The sequence below is a fragment of the Symphalangus syndactylus genome, chromosome 16 (genome assembly GCF_028878055.3).
Source record: "Symphalangus syndactylus isolate Jambi chromosome 16, NHGRI_mSymSyn1-v2.1_pri, whole genome shotgun sequence".
Classification (NCBI taxonomy): Eukaryota; Metazoa; Chordata; class Mammalia; order Primates; family Hylobatidae; genus Symphalangus; species Symphalangus syndactylus.
The window spans coordinates 11,323,430-11,343,534 of NC_072438.2; the positions used below are offsets into that span (position 1 = coordinate 11,323,430).

The 20,105-nt window shown below is 57.1% G+C and overlaps 2 protein-coding genes and 1 long non-coding RNA gene across 4 annotated transcripts; 2 read left to right on the forward strand and 1 right to left on the reverse strand.

Annotated features, from left to right (window-relative positions):
• Window positions 1-829: 829 nt before the first annotated feature.
• LOC134732696 (uncharacterized) lies at window positions 830-2,317 on the forward strand. Its single transcript, XM_063619325.1, has 3 exons — window positions 830-1,443; window positions 1,787-1,991; window positions 2,249-2,317. The coding sequence occupies exons 1-3, from the start codon at window positions 1,271-1,273 to the stop codon at window positions 2,315-2,317; spliced, it is 447 nt and encodes a 148-aa protein (XP_063475395.1). The 5' UTR covers window positions 830-1,270.
• LOC129464808 (NELL2-interacting cell ontogeny regulator 1) lies at window positions 2,077-4,452 on the forward strand. Of its 2 annotated transcripts, XM_055246232.2 has the most exons (4): window positions 2,084-2,564; window positions 2,814-2,968; window positions 3,220-3,308; window positions 4,343-4,452. In XM_055246232.2, exons 1-4 carry the CDS (start codon window positions 2,458-2,460, stop codon window positions 4,406-4,408), a joined length of 417 nt encoding a protein of 138 aa, XP_055102207.1. In that variant the 5' UTR covers window positions 2,084-2,457; the 3' UTR covers window positions 4,409-4,452. The 2 variants fall into 2 exon arrangements, with proteins under 2 accessions (XP_063475783.1, XP_055102207.1); XM_063619713.1 differs by having other exon boundaries at window positions 2,077-2,564; window positions 3,220-4,452.
• Window positions 4,453-15,890: 11,438 nt separating this feature from the next.
• On the reverse strand, window positions 15,891-19,760 carry LOC129464807 (uncharacterized). Its single transcript, XR_010116136.1, has 2 exons — window positions 19,706-19,760; window positions 15,891-18,805 (listed from the first exon to the last, which is right to left on the reverse strand). It is a non-coding gene; the product is annotated as an uncharacterized lncRNA (long non-coding RNA).
• Window positions 19,761-20,105: the final 345 nt, after the last annotated feature.

Sequence of the window (20,105 nt, forward strand, 5' to 3'; positions counted from 1 at the left end):
GCCAGTCGAGCCACAAAAGGACAAACATTGTGAGATCCCACTTAAGTGAGGCCCCAGAGTGGCCACATTCATAGAGAGAGAAAGTAGAGGCTGTGGTAAGCGGAGGGACGATTGGGGAGTTACTGCTTAAATGAGAACATTTTACCAACATTTTAAAATAAAGTTCCCTCTGGCTGCCTTGTGGAGACTGGACCACAGGGAGCTGGAGACAGGGAGACAGTGATGAGGCGATTCTCCAAGCCCAGGTGAGGGGCTGGGACCAGGGGCAGAGAGGCGTGGGGTGGAGAGAAGAATTCCCAGGGCTCTGGGGATGGAGCTGACAGGATTTCTGGAAGGATTGTTGTGGGCTTAGGGAAGGGGACATGGAAAGGTGGGGGACAGGTATCGCCTAGCAACACCCAGGAGCAGGAGCAGACAAAAATGAGAGGGAGGGGACCCAGACCCGACAGGAGCGGGCTCCAGACGGAAAGGGGTAGGCACTGGACGGGTGGAGAGGTGCGGGCCGCTGGGGGCAGGGCGCCAGGTTTGTTTTGTTTGGATCTGGGGGAATCTCAGCCTGTTTGCTGGAGAGAACCTTAGGGTGGGGACTGTGCCTTGGGAGGAGGCGGCTAGGAGGCAGCGAAGGTGCAAGGGCGGCCTGAGGGCGCAGCGAGGTCCCCGGCAGAGGAGGGGGAGAGGGAGTGTGGCCAGATTGGATCGTGGGACGAAATTGGTCCTCAGGCCCTGGGTGCCCGGGACGTGGGAGAGGGTGCTCGAGGGGTGTACGTGGAGGGGGGTGCGGTGAGGCCGAAGGCAGCCAGAGGCCATCCAGACCCTGGGGGCGCAGCAAGCCCGAGACTCCTGGCGACCCAACGGCACCGCCGACCGAAGCCCAGCCCACCTCGCTTCCGGGGAGGCGTTTCCCTTCCCCGCATGGACGCGGCTGTCTGTGGGTGCCAGGGGAAGGGGTGACAAGAGCAGGTCGCGAGCCGGCGCAGCGTGGGACCGAAGGGGAGAAGGACGCCTGCGGCCCGGCGCGTCCCCGGAGGCACGTTCCCCGCCAGGGCTCCGCGGCCCCGGCGACCGCGCGGGGCTCCCCCTCTACGGCTCCCGCCCCACTGGGGGACCGCGACGGCCTGCTCCCGGGCTCGGGGCTCCGGGTGGAGAAGAGCGCGGAAGTGCGCACTAGCCCGACACTCGGGAGGGCCGCTGCCTCCCCAGGCGCCTGAGACACCGGCCCGCAGCCCCCACCCGGCCCCTCGGGCCCCGCCTGCGTTTCAGCGCGCTGAGGATGCAGCGCACCCCGAGGCGCGACCAGGTCCCCGAAGCCCGGCGTCGGCCCAACCCGGAGGAGGCAGCAGCAGTCACGGGCACGCTTCCCCAACCCACACTCCCACCCCCGCTCAGGGTCAGGACACCCGCGTCCGGCCGGGGCAGGGGCGGCTCCGACCACGGGAGAAGCAGGTGCGTCCGCGGTCCCAGCTTGTGCCGGGAAGACCACTGGCCAGAAGCCCGGGGGTTGGGAGTAGAGGTCGGCTAGACTGGGGAGGGGGTGCCCAAGGCTGGGGGTCCTGCACGGCGAGCGGGGCGTCCTCCAGGTAGGGGTGCGGCTCCGCCCACCAAGAAGAGGGTCTGGCGGGAGGTGTGGTTCGTCCCTGAGCTCCCGGCCACAGCGCGGGCTGCTGGGTGGGTGGGGGTGGGGGGCGCCAGCACCCACGTGGGCCTGGGGCGCCTTCTGCGGAGGCCACGGCCTGTGTCGGTGTCGGCGTGGGGGCCTGGCTCCGACGGCTGGGACCATCCCTCCCAGGGCGTCCGCGGCCCAGATTCGCACTTGCCGGGCACCCCCGGGGGCCACTGGCTGCACGGCACTCTTTAAGGCCAACAGCCCTGAGTTCACCGGGCTGAAATCGGCACAGACAGGCCGGGGACCTGTGGTCGGGGCTCCCCGCAAGCGGTTCTCCGGGCTCCGAGGACACCGAGAGGCGGAGAGGAGGACTCTGGGGAGGGGGTGGGTAGCCGGGAGGGACTGAGCAGGCTGGTGCCCACCCTGACGCCCGAGGAGAGGCTGGGCCAGAGAAAGGCCGGGCGAGGGCGGATCCCCCAGGCCAGCTCTCTCCGGGCGGTGCGACCCCACACTGGACCCACCCACCCGGGGTCGGAGGCCAAGCGTTTCCATGCACCGCTCCCCGCGCCTCGCGAGCATCGAGCAGCTCCCTCAGGATCGCCCCTGACCTGCTGAGCTCCAGCCACAGATTTCCCACTTCCTCAGCTTTTCTTCCGCCGGCGGTGCTCTCTGGAGGTCTCGCCCCGGCGCCGCCTCCTCCAGGCAGTCCTCTAGATTGCATTGGCCGTGGGCCTGGACGCTGCTCCCGGGGGCAGCCCCCGGCCAGGGCCAGGCACACCCGATTCCTGGAGCTTCCTAGGTGCCTCTAAGCCCGCGGCCAGCGCAGTCTCGGGTTTCCATGACGACGACGTCGGATGGGGAACCCGGGCGGGGTCGGGTCGGAGCGCATGCGCGGTGCGCGCCGGACGCGGAACATCTGCGGGTGTCCCCGCGCTGCTGGTCCCGGGGTCCCTGAACCGCGGTAAGGGCGGGGGTGCGGGCGCCCGAATGGGGGTTTTCTAGATATGGGGCGCGGACTAGAGGCTCGCTGGGCCCGGGGACGGGCGGACTGGAGTCGGGGAGCCGGAGGTGGGGCGGGGGCTCCCGGGCCCGGGGTGGGTGGGTCCAGGGCTCCCGGGCCTGGGGCGTGGACAAGGGTAGTGGGGCCCGCGGGAGGGGACGGGGGCTCACCGGCCCGGGGCGGGCGCCGCTGACCCCTCGCTGGCTTCAGGGCGGCCCCGCTCCCTTCGCTGGCCATGGCCCCCCCGCCCGCGTGCCGGTCCCCGATGTCACCGCCGCCGCCGCTGCTGCTGCTGCTGCTGAGTCTGGCGCTGCTGGGCGCCCGGGCCCGCGCCGAGCCCGCCGGGAGTGCCGTCCCCGCGCAGAGTAGGTGCCGGGGGCCGGGTTCCGGGGAGCGGGGCGGGGCTGGCTCCAGGGGCGTGCGGGGCCGAGGCTCTGCGGGGAGGACCGCGCCTCGCCTTTGTTCCCGGTAGCGGGTCCTCCCCTTCGCGGGAGATGGTGGCGTGGGGAGTGGGGACGTGCGCTCTTTGGCACTGGGTGGACGGGCCTAGGGTGCGTGGGGGCCTTGCGGGTGACCCCCCCTGCGCCCCCTCCACCCTGACCCGCGCCCCCCGCAGGCCGCCCATGCGTGGACTGCCACGCCTTCGAGTTCATGCAGCGCGCCCTGCAGGACCTGCGGAAGACAGCCTGCAGCCTGGACGCGCGGGTGAGCGCCCGCGGCGCGACGGTCCTCCCGGGCTTCCCAGGGGGTGGGGAGGGCACGGAGGATGAGGAAGAGGCCCCCTGGGGGAGAGGAGAGTCCTTCATCCTTCACCCCTGATTTAAGACGCCGCACCTACGCCCGCTTCCTCTGGCTCCAGTCATCCAAGGGGCATTCTGGGCACCCGTCTCACCTATGAGACGCCCCTCTCTCCAGCATGCTGTGTTTCTAGCCCCTCCCCCAGAAGGCCCTCACTGGGCACTTTGTCCTATGACCGCCACTCCTGAGGGCTGTGACAGACGTGGACCCTGGGGAAGGACAGTCAGCCCAATCCAGGATCCCCTAGGTGGCCGGGAAGGCCCTGGGGCAGAGGAGAAACTGAGGCCAGAGGATGTGGCGAAAGTGTCAGGAATGGGGGGTCAGGCTGGGCAGGGGGGTCTGGATCCTGGGTGGATGCACAGGTTGGTTAAGGCCCCTCCAAGCCTGGGTGAACAGGGAGCCCCCAGGCCATGGGGTGCAGCCAAGGAGTTTTTGTTTGTGCCGGGGCTCAAGCTTCTTCCTGGAAAGGGAGAATTCTAGGAAGGAGAAAGCAGAGAAGACCCTGCCTGGTCCCACCCCCCACCAGCCCTAGTGTCCTTCTTGGGAACACTCCAAAGGGCTCGGACTAATACCTGGAGCCCTCTCCCCACTCACAGAGCCTGGAGCTGAGCTTTTGGGAGGAGCAGCCCCCATCTATCCTTAGGCATGAGGGTGGGAGTGGGGGACAGTGGACCCCTGCGGGTGGTGTGGGAGGTGGAAGAAGGCAGGTGGGCACTCTGGCATGGCGTGGGCACCAGCAGACCCCAGGCAGTCCCCACCAGTGGGAGCAACTGCAGAGCGAAGAGACGAGTCGGAGGCTCTGGGTGTGGGGGTTAGAGCCAGGGCCTGACCTTGTCTGTCTCAGGAGCCAGTGGAGATAGGGCTGCCTTGGGTAGGTGGAGGCCCAGGGGAATGCCAGTGGGCAGCTGGGCTGCACCCTCACGTCTCTTGTTGCTTTGCAGACGGAGACCCTACTGCTGCAGGCAGAGCGCCGTGCCCTGTGTGCCTGCTGGCCGGCGGGGCACTGAGGACCGTGCTGCTCCGTGTCAATAAATGCCCAGTGGCAAGCCTGTGTCCTGTCTCCCTGTTCTGGCCACCAGAGCCCCTGCGTCGCCCCTGGCAGTCCTGGGTTGGGCCCCTCTCTGGGCTTGGGTTTACCCAGCTGTTCCACCTGGGCAAGCCCTCTTGGCTGCTGTCCCATACCAGTGCCCGTGCGGAGAGGTGGACACACACGTCCGACCTCAGTGACCTGTGCTTCCTCGGAACTGCTCCCCTGCCTGCCTGCCCTTGTTTTGAGGCTGGGGAAATGTAGAAATCGGCCTGACACCCCTGAGTCCCCAGAGCAGCTGCACCAGGGCTGAGCCCCTCCAGGCTCCTGCACCACTGAACTGGTGGACCAGCTGCCTGAGACTGCGGGAGACAGAGGGTCCCAGGGAGAGAGGGCAGGGCCACCCCGCACAGCATCGGCTCCCCTGCCAGCTCCCACCTGCAGCCCTGAGCCTGGCCCCTGGTCACCAGGGAGCTCTGGATGGGAATTTGAGGCCGTACTGCCATCCATACACCTGTGCACCAGCACCCAACAAGTGACCTCCAGCTGAAGTGGGCACCTCCCTCTTCTCATTCATTCTGTAAATGCTTTTTCAGTAAAATTAGAGCCTTTTATCAAAGTAAGGCAGGAACATGGTTAGGAACAAATCCAGGTGAACAGTAGGCTGGAGGTGACTGCCAGGTGCCCTAGGTGGGACTCGGCCTCTGGGGCTTTGGTTCCCTGGCCCTGGGGCCCCAAGCCCCGCCCTGGGCAGGTGGAGCTGGATGTGCGTGGTATCCACAGTGAACAGAGTCCTCCTTTGGAGCTGGCACACGTGGAGAGACTGAGTCAGGTGTCCAGCTGGGAGGATGTCTGCACCCTCTAATGCAGGCCAGGGAGAGCAGGGGCCTGAGGTCACTGCAGGCCCAGGCAAGGCAGGGTGTGGGGCAGGAACCAGTGCCAGCCACCAGCACCTGCTCAGAGGCTGGGCCATGTCTTTGGGGGCATGGCCTGGGTGGTGCTCGTGTCCCACTGGTAGGCCTTCCTCACGCCGCCTTTCTAGCTGCAAGGGAGGCCAGGAACGTAGCAGTACTTCTAGGCTTATATTGACAGATTTAGCCAATCAAGTCCAGGAACAGCCAGATTCTTGTTTATTCCTGCAGTGTTAGGGATTCCTCACACTAAATATTGTTTATCCAAAATTCAAATATAGCTCAGTGTCCTGTGTTATGGGCAGCTGTGTGCCCTGGCACAGGGTGAGGTCTCCATTACTATAAAAGACGGGGTCTGGAGCACACTTGTCACAGAGCCCTGGGGAGGTGCCCTCTGGGATACAGTGGGGGCATGAGCCAGGCTCGGCTGTTGGACACTGAGTGGAGAGGCCTCCTCCTAGGCCTTGCAGGGCTGGGGCAAGGACAACGTTTGGTGACAGGATCTTCTGGCTGCCGGTAGGGAAGGGACTCACGGGGCTTGTGAGGTGACGGCAGACTGAGAAGGAGAACAGCCCCACGGCAGCAGAGGGTAAGAGACCACTGGATTCCAGGTGTGTTTGCAAGTAGAGCCTGTGGGATTTGGGTGGGGGTGGGAGTGGTCATGGGGGTCCGGGAGGCCACTGGGCGGGTATGCCTGTAAAAGGAGCTGGAGAGAGAAGTCTGGGATCCCCTGTGGCCTGTTTGGGGGCAGAGGAGAGAAGAGGGCCCCTAGGGATGATGAGCAGCTGAGGCAGGAAGAGAACTGAGCTGCGTCCCAGGCAGCCACAGGTGTGTCTCATGCCACCAAGGCCAAGCAAGTCTCCATGAGGAGCAGGGAAGGCCTGGGAGGAGCAGAGCAGAGGGAGCTTAGCCATAAGCGTGGGCAGGTCCAGTGGCATTCACTCAGTCCTGGAGCCATGGCGCAGCTTTCCTGCCAGGGGCGCAGCAACTCAGGGATGAGTCAACCCTGGCATGGCCGAGCAGTGACCTGGCACTGCAGTCTCTTTCTGGGACACCTCCTCTTTTCCTGGACCTGCTATTTCCCTCATCTTCCCTGTATTCCGCCCTTATATCTGTAGCTTCTCCAGCGTCAGGGCATCCCCTTGGTCCAGGGCCTCTCCCTGTGGGCCCTGCCTTCCTCCCTGCCAGTTGGCATCCTCACTGCCCACCTGCACTCCAGCCCAGAGCCGCCTTTCTCTGGATCCTATGCCCTCCTCTCCCTGCTGCTGTGTAGAAAAGCGTGTGGGAGGGACACTCGTCCGCTTGTCTGGAAGGTGGCTGCTGCCACAGTCTGTCTGCAGGTCACCCTTCCCACCGCAGGGCCTGTGCATACGCCCTCTTCACTGAACACACCCCTTGCCCCGGGACCGGCCTCACTTTGCAGCCCTGTGTCCCTCCTTAATTTTCGAGAGAGGGCCTTGCTCTGTCGCCTAGGCTGGAATGCAGTGGCCCCATCACAGCTCCCTGCAGCCTCAACCTCCCAGGCTCAAGTAATCCTCCTCACTGGGCCTCCTGAGTAGCGGGGGCCACAGCGCGGGTACCAGCCCACAGAGCCCAGAGCCTGTAGCTGGGTCCCGAGCGCACGCCAACACACCCAGCCCTGCCTTTTCTTCTGAAGCGTTTGTCCCTAAAGGGTCCCGGGGTGTTTGTCTCTGTTTCTTTCCTGACACCCCGCCACCCCACACTGGATTGTGAAACCCCGGAGGGTGAGATCTGCTCTTCCCAGGGGCCCCTGCAGGCCGTGCGCTCCCCCAGTGGAAGCTGCAGGGAAGCTGCCTGGGCCAGGGCTCTGGGAGGGCTCTCCCTTCCTCCTCTGGGGGTCGTTGGGACGCAGGGCTGCATGGGGTGTGGTTTTGGGCCATCTTCCCAAGGAAGATGCCGGGTAGGGCGAGCCTGGGGCCTGGGGCGCTTTTCTGCCACTCCCACTTCCCAGCCTCCTGTGGAGCCCCCGTTAGGCGCCCTGTGGGCCTGGGGACCGTTTTGCTTTTCCTCCTCCTTCTTCTGGCCTCTTGGTCTGTAGTTCTACTTCATAAGAGACCCTGGCCCGCCCCCCGCCCCGTCTCACCCGCAGCTCCGTTCCACCCCGTCCTGCTCCCTCCCACCGTGGCCAGAGCCGCGCCGTCCTGGGGTTCCCCTGGGCTGCTCGGCGGCTCCCCGCGCCCGTTCTTCCTCCCCAAGGACTCGGGCTCGGGGTGGCCACGGCGGGATAGGAGCGCCCCGACAGCCTTGGAGGAGACCCCCCCAAGTCCAGCCCGGGCGTGGGTTCGCGGGTCCCAGCCCCGCCGTGGGTGGGGCTGCACTGCCAATATCTGCTGTGTTTGGTGTGCCCTCCTCGAACCTGAGTATCCAAGCGGCAGAGGCCCGGATGCCTCTCATCTTGGCATCTGAAATCTGGACGGTCTCGGCCACCGCGCTCCCAGGAAGGCGAGGCCGGCATGGGCCAGGCGGGGTGCGGGGGGAGCTGGGGCAGGGGTCTCCGGTGAGGAGGGAGCTCAGGGAAGCAGGAGCCACAGGTGGAGGTGGGCGGCCAGGGAGGACCCACAGGTCTGGGTTTTTGCTCTTGCCTCACAGGCTGACCTGACCAAGCCTCAGTTTCCTCCTCTGTAAAATAGGCCCTTGGCGCCAACCTGGGGCTGATATAAGCGCTCTGCTGCTGGCGCTGGAAGTGTGTCTGGAATTGGTGGGTTCTTGATCTCACTAACTTCAAGAACGAAGCTGCGGACCCTCACGCTGAGTGTTACAGCTCTTAAGGCGACGCGTCTGGAGTTGTTGGTTTCTTCTGATGTTCGGTTGTGTTCGGAGTTTCTTCCTTCTGGTGGGTTCGTGGTCTCGCTGGCTCAGGAGTGAAGCTGCAGACTTTTGCGGTGAGTGTTACAGCTCTTAAGGTGGCGCGTTTGGAGCTGTTCTTTCCTCGGGGTGGGCTTGTGGTCTCGCTAGCTTCAGGAGTGAAACTGCAGACCTTCACGGTGAGTGTTGCAGCTCATAAAGGCAGTAAGGACCCAAACAGCGAAAGAACAAAGCTCTCACGGTGTGGAAGTGGACCAGAGCGGGTTGCCACTGCTGGCTCGGGCAGCCTGCTTTTATTCTCTTATCTGGCCCCACCCACATCCTGCTGATTGGTAGAGCCGAGTGGTCTGTTTTGACAGGGCGCTGATTGGTGCATTTACAATCCCTGAGCTAGACACAAGGGTTCTCCACATCCCCACCAGAGTAGCTAGATACAGAATGTCAATTGGTGCATTCACAAACCCTGAGCTAGACACAGGGTGCTGATTGGTGCATTTACAATCCCTGAGCTGGACATAAAGGTTCTCCACGTCTCCACCAGACTCAGGAGCCCAGCTGGCTTCACCCAGTGGATCCCACACCAGGGCTGCAGGTGGAGCTGCCTGCCACTCCCGTGCTGTGCACCCGCACTCCTCAGCCCTTGGGTAGTCGATGGGACTGGGTGCCGTGGAGCAGGGGGTGGTGCTCATCTGGGAGGCTCGGGCCGCACAGGAGCCCACGGAGGGGGTGGGAGGCTCAGGCATGGCAGGCTGCAGGTCCCGAGCCCTGCCCCGCGGGAAGGCAGCTAAGGCCCGGTGAGAAATCAAGCAGAGTGCCGGTGGGCTGGCACTGCTGGGGGACCCAGTACACCCTCCGCAGCCGCTGGCCTGGGTGCTAAGCCCCTCATTGCCCGGGCGCAGGGCCGGCCCGCTGCTCCGAGTGCGGCCCGCCAAGCCCACGCCCACTCGGAACTCCAGCCGGCCCACAAGTGCCATGTGCAGCTCCACTTCCCAATCGCGCCTCTCCCTCCACACCTCCCAGCAAGCTGAGGGAGCTGGCTCCGGTCTTGGCCAGCCCAGAAAGGGGCTCCCACAGTGCAGCAGTGGCCTGAAGGGCTCCTCAAGTGCGGCCAAAGTGGGAGCCCAGGCAGAGGAGGCGGCGAGAGCGAGCGAGGGCTGTGAGGACTGCCAGCACACTGTCACCTCTCAGAAGCACCTTGTTGCCTACGGGGTTCTCCCCTTGTCATGGGGAGGGGGCTCTAGGCCCCCCAGCCCCCACCTAGAGCACGTGCCATGGCTCCCAGACCTTTCAGGCTGCTGCCTGGAGCCCAGCCCTGACCCTTCCAAGCTGACGGTGTTCTGGTGCCTTCCAGGTACCTGTGAACCCGGGACTGGAGCACAGGCCTCAGCGGACCATCATGGCCACTGGGGGGTCACATGGCCACAGGCTTTGGGTGACTTGTAGGGGGCTGGAGGGTGAGGCCAGGCAGGCTGCTGGGCGGGAGTCTGCAGATGCAGACTGGAGGGAACACCAAGGCCCTGCTGAGCAGGAGCCCAGGCCTGGCCTCTCCCTTAGGCCTGGTTGCTGGGACCCAGCAGTGGCAGGCTCAGGCTCAGGCTGTGCGGATGAGGTGGAGAGAGCAGGGGCCAGCAGAGGCTGTGGCCCTGTAAGGGCTGGACCACTCTCCTCAGAGGTCACTAAGGCCTTGGGGTCTGGGTGGCGACACTGCTCAGGAGCTCCTGGACAGTGGCCATGGCTTCTCCCCTCTCCTGGCCCCCATCAGAAGCATGACAGCCTATTCCCCCAGTCTCTGCTCTGGAGCCCCAGGCCCCCATTCAAAGCCCACCCTCACCTTCCTCCAGCCCCCTGGCTCTCCAGGCACACCAGCCCCTCATTTGCCTCCAATGCCTGGTTTTTCCTGCCCGGACCCCTTGTGTGCTGATCCCTCTGCTGGGACGCTCTTCCTGCCGTCCACGTGGCCGCCCTTGGGAGGACACTGCGGAGCTGCCCCTGTGGCTGGGCGGGGACCCTGGTCAGCGCTTGAGCGTTGGGTGCAGGGGTTGTTGAATGGATCAGCGAGTTCCTTCGAGATTTTCCATGACCCACGTTGCCTCCCTGGAAGGTGTGAACCTAAAGGGGTGCCCTGACCCTGTGCCCCAGGGCTGCAGTCCTCAAACCCGGCTCCAATAAACTCTCTACTTCACATTAACTTTGCCTCAGTTTTTTCCTTTAGGTCAACATATCTGGCGTAAGTCAGTGGCTTCAGTGACCCTCTTCCCTGACCACCCGGGGCTCCTTCCAGGACTTGGGGGTGGGATGAGCAGGAACCCACCGTGCTCCCCTCACTCCAGAGGTTTCCTGGGTGCACAGGGGTGAGTCCTCCTGAATTCAGAGCTTTGTTTTCTTTTTGGTTGACATCTAGATTTTATTTGGAGTGTTTCTTAAACCTGCTTTTAACAGAAAGAGGGCTTCAGTCTCTGTCTTTGGACAGGGGACTCAGATAAAGAGAGAACTCTGCCTTCTGTGCCACTGCCTCAGGGCAATGGGTTTAGGGCATGGTATGGGCACCAGTCTGGCACTGGTGGTTTCACATCTTTGGGCCTGAAGTTACACAGCAAGCTTTAAAAATTGCAACTGTTGGGCTGGGCGCGGTGGCTCATGCCTGTAATCCCGGCACTTTGAGAGGCCAAGGCGGATGAATCACCTGAGGTCAGGAGTTCAAGACCAGCCTAGCCAATATGGCAAAACCCCATCTTACCCAAAATAAAAAAATTAGCTAGGCACAGTGGCACGCACCTGTAATTCCAGCTATTCGGGAGGCTGAGACACGAGAATTGCTTCAACTCAGGAGGCAGAGGTTGCAGTGAGCCAAGATGGCGCCATCGTACCCTAGCCCGGGCCACAGAGCGAGACTCCATCTCAAAATAATAATAATAATAATTAATAATAATTAATAATAATAATAACAACAATTTCAACTGCTCCCCGTTGCCTGTAGTTTGGACTTGTCTTTTCATTTGGGGCCAGTTCCTGTCCATCCTACGTGGGAAGGTGCATGAGGGTGAGTTCCCTCACCCTGAAGAGAAGAGTCAGTTGCTCTCTGTGACCCATGCAGGTGCTCTGGGCAACTAAAGACTTTGCAGAGATGTCAGAACTGCTGTCCTGGGTGTGCAGTGGCCTCACAGGACACCCCTCACAGGAGAACATTTCTGGAACTCTCACTTATCTGGAAAGGTATAAATAAGGGACTGGTCACCCCACTACCTGGAGTACCTCTCAGCTGACACCCTGAGGAGTGGCTCATTAGCAGCACATTTCACCCCGAAACACATCCCCAGCCTTGGTCACTTTTGAAAAGTTCCTAAATTATGGGAAACCAAGCTTCAAAATCTGAGCATTCTTTTTCTTTTCAATTTTTCTTTTTTAAAACAATTTTTTTTTTTTTGAGACAAGGTCTGGCTGTATCACCCAGGCTGGAGTGCAGTGGCACGATCTCAGCTCACTGCAACTTCCACCTTCCAGGCTCAAGCCATCCTCTCACCTGAGTAGCTGGGGCTACAGGCATGCACCACCACACCTGGCTAATTTTTGTACTTTTTGTAGAGATGGGGTTTCGCCATGTTGCCCCGACTGGTCTTGAACTTGTGAGCTCAAGTGAGCTGCCCACTTTGGCCTCCCAAAGGGCTGGAATTCCAGGCATGAGCCACGGCGCCTGACCAAAAGCTGAGCACTGTTTTAAGGGACAACTGCCTTGAGAAACAGCAGCTGGTTTTATGTACAACACCTGTGAGGAATCCTTTTGTAAATATCTAGGGAAATGGACCCACCTAGCCCGGGACGGTCATCAGTAGTAATGGCTGAAACGGGGGTCCTTTGAAATGGCTAAAATAATTTATTTGTGTGCACAGTTGGAAAAGCGGATTTTAAAACCAGACTGATGGAAGACCTACTTTCTGTTTATCCTGACTGAAATCTGATAATAAGAGGTTTGAAGGGATTTTTTTTTAAGAGCTCTATGGTCAGAAGTCAGCCGAATTAAAAGCTAATATTCAGCCACGTGGGCAATATAGCAAGACCCTGTCTCTACAAAAAATTTTTTAAAAGTTAGCCAGGCATGGTAGCACATGCCTGTCGTCTTGGCTACTCCGGGGGCGGAGGCAGGAGGATCACTTTAACCCAGAAGTTGGAGGCTGCGGTGAGTTATGTTTGTGCCACTGCACTCCAGCCTGGGCAACAGAGTGAGAGCCCATCTCTTAAAAAAATAATATTTGAGGCCGGGCGCGGTGGCTCACGCTTGTAATCCCAGCACTTTGGGAGGCCGAGGCGGGCGGATCATGAGGTCAGGAGATCGAGACCACGGTGAAACCCCGTCTCTACTAAAAAATAGAAAAAATTAGCCGGGCGTGGTGGTGGGCGCCTGTAGTCCCAGCTACTCGGAGAGGCTGAGGCAGGAGAATGGCGTGAACCCGGGAGGGGGAGCTTGCAGTGAGCCGAGATTGCGCCACTGCACTCTAGCCTGGGCGACAGAGCGAGACTCCGTCTCAAAAAAAAAAAAAAAAAAAAAAAAAAAAAAAAAAAAAAAAAAAAATAACAATAATAATATTTGAGCTACACACACACACACACATTTTTAAAGGCCTTTCTGTATTTTTGTTTTGTTTTGTTTTGTTTTGGTAGACACAGAGTCTTGCTACGTTACCTAAGCTGGTCTCAAATTCTTCGGCTCCAGTGATCCTTCTGCCTCAGCTTCCCTAAGTGCTGACTCTTCTTTTCTGGATCCTGCTGCTGGGATTTTTTCAGTCCACTGAAACCCCTTTTAAAATGAGTTTGGTCCCTTTGTTTGCTTTTCTTGTCAGCATGATTTTGCTGCGAAAAATGTAAAACATCACTGACCTTTTAGAAAGCCTAAAATCTCTGAGAACCGGCTCCTCTGTGACGCCTTCCGTTTTCCTCCGCTTGTGCTTCTCCTGCCTTTTACCATCTTCAGTACCACATAGGAGACTTCTAGCAACCTGAGACCTCTTGAGGAACACAGAAAACGGCCACGCACACCCCGTTTTGGGGGCTTTCTGCCTTTCTCACAGTCTCAAGAGTCCTGGGCGGGCCCCTCTCAGGCCGAAAGCTCTGCTGTCTTCTGCATTGCGTTACCTGACCTCTTTGGCTTTGTGGGTTCCAGGGATTACTTTGTACTATGAGAGAGAACTTGACCTTGGTGTGTGCCATGGCTGACAAGTCACTGGTGAAAGCCCATCCCCAAAGTCATTGGGAGGTAGCTGGCCGCGGCTGCAGTGAATGGTTATTATGGCAGGGGCTACTTGTTTCTCTGTGCATTTAGATAAGAAAGGTGCAGTTTGGGCCCCTGGAGGCTATGGGAAGGCTTGCCACCAAGGGGTAAGACTCCTGGGGGTGACGGGCTGATCACAGGCTGGGCTGATTGGTGTTGGGTCACCCGCCAGCCTTGGGAGAATGTCTTCGTAGCGCGGCACACTGTGGAAACACCGTGTGACCCGGTCCCATAGGGTTTCTTCTCTTGGGGGACCGGGGATTTGGTGTAAAGATGGGATCCTGGATTCTTAAAGATCTGGATGCCTTCCAGCTGTGCCTGCTCTTTGCATATTTAAACATCAGGTCCTGAACACTGCAAATGCTTTCTGTGCCCTGTTCACTAAAGGGCTCTACCAGAATGCAACTTTCTGACGTTTAGCTGGCTATTTGGAGACTCTTTGTAAAAGACATGGACATCCATGAAGGAAACCTCCATTTCTAACGACATCTCTTTCTCTAAACCACTAGAAACTCTGAGGATGAGAAAGATGTTGACTTAACATTTACAGTTACATAACAAGTCTTACTTTTGTTTAAGATACTTTTCCTGGCATTTTTAAGTTTTTTATTTCATTTTATGTTTTTTTTTTTTGAGAGAGAGACGGGGCTTCACTCTGTCATGCAGGCTGGAGTGCAGTGGCACGATCATAGCTCACTGCAGCTTTGAACATGTAGGCTCAAGGGATCCTCCCACCTCAGCCTCCTGAGTAGCTACATACATGTGCCACCACACCTGGCTAATTAAAAACAAATTGTATTTTTTAGAGATGGGGTTTCACAATGTTGCCCAGGCTGGTCTCGAACTCCTGGCCTCAAGCAATGCAGTCTTGTCTTGACCTAATTATCTGTGCTCTTTTTTGTCTCAGGAAATAACAGTGTTTAGCTCTAAGTTCTGTGCCTTTGAGATATAAATTTTCTGCCTTGTTTCACCTAAGAATCATGTCTGTGGAAATACAGGTTGAGGGTTTCTTAGCTAACAATTGTTAAGGGTAGTGGAACAGGTAATCAAGAGACTGATAGTCCAAAGGGGGGCGAGAAACAATTCGACAACTGGCAGATGAAGAATCTTATACCCCTACAGGATCTGCTTCTGTCTGTGTGTCTCTATGTCTCCATGTTTATGTGTCATATGCATGTGATATTTCACTACCAACAGGTATGAAGTTGCTCTAGTTAATTAACCAATTCACCAATTAGTTACTCAGTTTAAAGAAAAGTAGGTGTTAAATAAAATATTTTATCAGAAAAATAGAAACCAACTCAACTGCCTTTGAGTTCACATGACTTGAGGAAATCTCTGGTAGGTAAGACTAGTTTGATATTGTTAGTTAGATGAAAATAATGGTGTCTTCTGATTGGTGAAATGCCTGTGTTTGAAACTTTGGGGTTCTCACTTATGTGGTCACTGCCTCACATTTTCAGGTTGTAAAAATTATTAACAAGGAAATAACTTGAGATGATGGCTAGCTTTGTTTAATGGACAAATCAAGCATAATTGGTAAGAATGAGTAAAGTTGGCCGGGCACGGTGGCTCACGCCTGTAATCCCAGCACTTTGGGAGGCCAAGGTGGGCGGATCACCTGAGGTAGGGAGTTTGAGACCAGCCTGACCAACATGGAGAAATCCTATCTCTACTAAAAATACAAAATTAGCTGGGTGTGGTGGCACATGCCTGTAACCCCAGCTACTCGGGAGGCTGAGGCAGGAGAATTTCTGGAACCCAGAAGGCAGAGGTTGCGGTGAGCTGAGATCGCACCATTGCACTCCAGCCTGGGCAATAAGAGCGAAGCTCCGTGTCAAAAAAAAAAAAAAATTTATAAATGAACTTTTCATAGTTACAAAAGTATTTTTACTTTTTTTTTTTTTTGAGACGGAGTCTCGCTCCGTTGCCTAGGCTGCAGTGCAGTGGCGCGATCTCGGCTCACTGCAAGCTCCGCCTCCCAGGTTCAGGACATTCTCCTGCCTCAGCCTCCCAAGTAGCTGGGACTACAGGTGCCCGCCACCACACCTGGCTAATTTTTTGTATTTTTAGTAGAGATGGGGTTTCACCATGTTAGCCAGGATGGTCTCGATCTCCTGACCTCGTGATCCACCTGCCTCGGCCTCCCAAAGTGCTGGAATTACAGGTGTGAGCCACCGTGCCCAGCAGTATTTTTACTTTTTAAAAAATAGGATCTTGTGCTGTTGTCTAGGTTCGAAAGCAGTGGCGCAATCATAGCTCATTGCAGCCTTGAACTCCTGGGCTCAAGTGATCCTCCTGCCTCAGCCTTCTAAGTTGCCAGATTCGCAGGTCCCATTGTACCTGGCTTAAAAATCTTTTTCAGCAACTTAATATTAAAATCAGGTTATGTTAAATTAATAGGTAATAATTGTATTAGTCTGTTTTCACACTGCTGTAAAGAACTACCTGAGAATGGGAAATTTATGAAGAAAAGGGGTTTAATGGACTCAGTTCTGCAGGCTGTACAGGAAGCATGACTGGGAGGCCTCAGGAAACTTACACTCACGGCAGAAGGTGAAGGGGAAGCAAGGCACATCTTCCCATGGCAGAGCGGGGGAGAGAGAGAGAGAGAGAGTGTGAAGGGGGAAGCACCATACACTTTAAACCAGCAGATCTCGTGAGAACTCCCTCACTATTGTGAGAACACCAACAGGGAAATCCACCCCCATGATCCAGTCACCTCCCACCAGGCCCCTCCCCTGACACATGCGGATCACAATTGAACATAAGATTTGGGTGGGGACACAGAGCCAAACCGTATCAATCACATGTCTGAGGATATTTTTTATTTTTATTTTATTTTTTGAGACAGTCTCGCTTTGTCACCAGGTTGGAGTGTAGTGGCACGATCTCGGCTCACTGCAATATCTGCCTCCCGGGTTCAAGCGATTCTCCTGCCTCAGCCTCCTGGGTAGATGGTACTACAGGCGCACGCCACCACGCCCAGCTAATTTTTGTATTTTTAATAGAGACAGGGTTTCACCATGTTGGCCAGGATGGTCTCGAACTCCTGACCTCATGATCCGCCCACCTCGGCCTCCCAAAGTGCTGGGATTACAGGCGTGAGACACTGCGACTGGCCACAACATGTCTGAGGTTATTTTTAAGTGAGTTAAAATACTGAAACAATCATTAAACACAATTTTAAATTGATATACTTTGGCATTGTATTTTTACATGGTATAGAAAAGTTAAAAATATTTAGATCTGTTAATAAGCAAAAAATTGAGGAAACATCTTCCTAAAAAGTTATTAAATGGGCTGGCCGCGGTGGCTCACGCCTGTAATCCCAGCACTTTGGGAGGCTGAGGTGGGCAGATCACGAGGTCAGGAGATTGAGACCATCCTGGCTAACACAGTGAAACCCCATCTCTACTAAAAATACAAAAAAATTAGCCAGGTGTGGTGGCGGGTGCCTGTAGTCCCAGCTACTCAGGAGTCTGAGGCAGGAGAATGGTGTAAACCCGGGAGGCGGAGCTTGCAGTGAGCTGAGATCGTGCCACAGCACTCCAGCCTGGGCGACAGAGCAAGACTGTCTAAAAAAAAAAAAAAAATTATGAAATGGTTTTCATCTAAAAATACTGATATAAACAGTTTAAAACTCCTTCCTAGGTTTTTTCACTAAACTTGAGGTTACCGACTTACAACTGTAGTTAATGCACTTTGGGAGACCAAGGCAGACAGATCACTTGAATCCAGGAGTTGGAGACCAGCCTGCGCAACGTGGTGAAACCCTGTCTCTACACAAAATACAAAAATTAGCCAGGCATGGTGGTGCAGGTCTGTAGTCCCATCTACTTGGGAGGCTGAGGCAGGAGGATTATTTGAGCTTGGGAGGCAGAGGCTGCAGTGAGCCAAGATCACACCGTTGCACTCCAGCCTGAGCAACAAGAGGGAGACCCTGTCTCAAAAAAAAAAAAAAAAAAAAAAAGATTTATTGGCCGGGCATGGTGCCTCATGCCTGTAATCCCAGCACTTTTGGAGGCCGAGATAGGAGGGTCGCTTGAGCCCAGGAGTTCCAGATCAGCCTGGACAACATGAAGAAACCTCGTCTCTCTCTGAAAAAAAAAAAAAAAAAAGAATAAAGAAAAAAAGATTGATGGACATCTTACCTTGCATAGTGAAAGCTGGCTGGGATTGGAGGGATTGGCATTCCCATTGTGCTCGCAGCCCTCCTCCATCTTCCAGACTGTGGAACGCACAGGTGGGATAATAGAAAACCCATCTGCAAAGCTGAAACCAGCTTCTAACACTCCCTGGCCTAAGGTGTTTCCACTGTGGTGCTGAACTGCGGTTCTGCCCTGTTTGGAAAACATGAGCTTTCTCTCTTCGAAATAATACCAGCAAGGCCCTGTGCCTGGATGAAGGAGCCTCCAAACCAGCTCCCCTTAAAGGCGATATTCTTCATTATTGCCAAGACCCTAGCTTCTCACTGCACATTCTAAATTAATTAAGGATCCTGTTAACAGCAAGTTCTCAGGAGATGAAGACATGAAAGATCAAGGTCTCCAACCTGGAGATTTTATGAGAAAAGCATCAAATATAGGACTTCCTCCAACCACAATAGATGAGACCACACCCCGCAGCCTCGCCAGAGAGGACGTTTTCATCACTGGAGAACTTCAACATCTTGTTCTTCAGGCCAGGACCAGAAGGGGACAAAATAGGTATCTGGTTACCTTCAGAAATAGAAGCACTCTTCAGTTCTAGATTTCAAATTGTTAATACTTGCCCTTATCTGTGTCATATTTTTTTTTTTTTTTTTTTTTGAGGCAGAGTCTCGCTCTGTTGCCAGGCTGGAGTACAGTGGCACGATCTCAGCTCACTGCAACCTCCGCCTCCCGAGTTCAAGCGATTCTCCTGCTTCAGCCTCCCAAGTAGCTGGGATTACAGGCGCCTGCCACCACACCCGGCTAATTTTTGTATTTTTAGTAGAGGTGCAGTTTCACCATGTTGCCCAGGCTGGTCTCAAACTCCTGACCTCAACGTGATCCACGCGCCTCGGCCTCCCAAAGTGCTGGGATTACAGGCATGAGCCACCACGCCCGGCCCATATTTTTCATTCTTAAATTGATTAGACTTTGTGTTTCTAGATGTCCAAAGTCAACCAAAAAACCCCGAGGATGCTAGTTAGATGCTCAGAAGCCATCCGGCATGTGTGGCTCCTTCGTAGCAGACGGCCTGACAGACCCCGTGCCAATCAACCTTGGCCTTGAGGCCTCATGAAGTTCTTAAGCGCCCACCGCATCTGTCCTCTTTTCCCCTATGCGGGGTGAGATGGCCTGGGAATGAGCCTTCCCAGCAGAAGAACTTGCATCTAGAATGTCGATCATCACTGCTTTGAGAAGAGAAAGATTTTGATCAAACACGAGAAATGAGAAAAGAAAAACAGCCTAGAGCAGCCTGAGCTACGTGGGATACTCAAAGATTACCTCTGGCGCAGAGACACCTGAGTACGGGGCCTCAGTCCCACCTCCCCACCCGCGCCCGGGGCAACTGCTGGAAGGCATTTTGTTCTTTCTTTTCTTTCCTATACTGTCCGCCTGGCCGCCTCAGCATCATCCTCATGTTCCTGGAATTTGTGACACAAATAATGTACACCGATCAATAGCTTATGCTATTTTAATGCAAATTCTTGGTGAATTTAGGAGCTGCGTCTTCATTTTTCCTTTAAAAACGCACTTGTACCTGCTGCGAATGACAGCGCATGTATTCAGACCAACCTGAGTCTGTGCTTCCACGCTGCAGTCCTCAAACTTGGCCCCAACAAACTCTATTTCTATTCGTTTTGCCTGTTTTCTCCTTTAGGTTGAAAAGCTGACAGCGGGCCCCCGACACTGAGGGGGCGCCTTCTCATCTTGGCTTCCCCCCACCCCACGCCCCCACCCCGTCCCCTGCCCCTCTCCAGGGCCCGTTCTCTGGCGGACGGGGCTGTGGACCAGTTCAGCCACCCCTCCCCACCCTACCAGGGCGCTGTGGCCTCACTCTCACGTCCACGGGCAGGCCCAACCCCTCCTGGCCTCCAGGTGACCTCAGCTGCCCGACTGGCCCCAACTCCACCGCACAATGCAGACTGTGGGTCCCCAGGCCTGGACCCCTGGCCCCGTCCCGCCCGCGCAGATCGTGGGAGCTCCGCTCGGGCAGCCCTCGGGGTGGTGCTGGGAGGTCGCGCAGAACTGAAGGGGGCTAGGTTCGAGACGCGCCGAGGATAGGGTCTGCGACCGCCTCCCCGCACCTGAGCTCCTCCGCCCCAGCCCGCCGCGTCTGCAGGTCCTGCACCGCGCGGAGCCCCCGCTGCACCTGCACCGAGGCCACGGGGCGCATGCGCGGCCGCGGGGGGCGGGGGGCGGGGGCCGGGCCGGGAGGGGTCCTTCGGGCCCCGCATCCCCGTGCCCACTGTGGGGCTCGGACAGCGGGGCGCCGCGCCAGGCCGCAGACCCCGCCCTTCCGCGTCCCCACTCCGGCTGCCCGTGCGGCTCCGGACGAGGCTTCCCGGGGGCTCCAGGCCGGGGCAGCCGCGGCGCCCCCACCCCAGGTCCACCGCGGGCGCTGCTTTCAGACAAAGGCAGGAGACGGAGCGGGAGACGCTGCCGTGACTGCTCCGGGCGGCCGCGGAGGAGGAGGAGGAGGAGGAG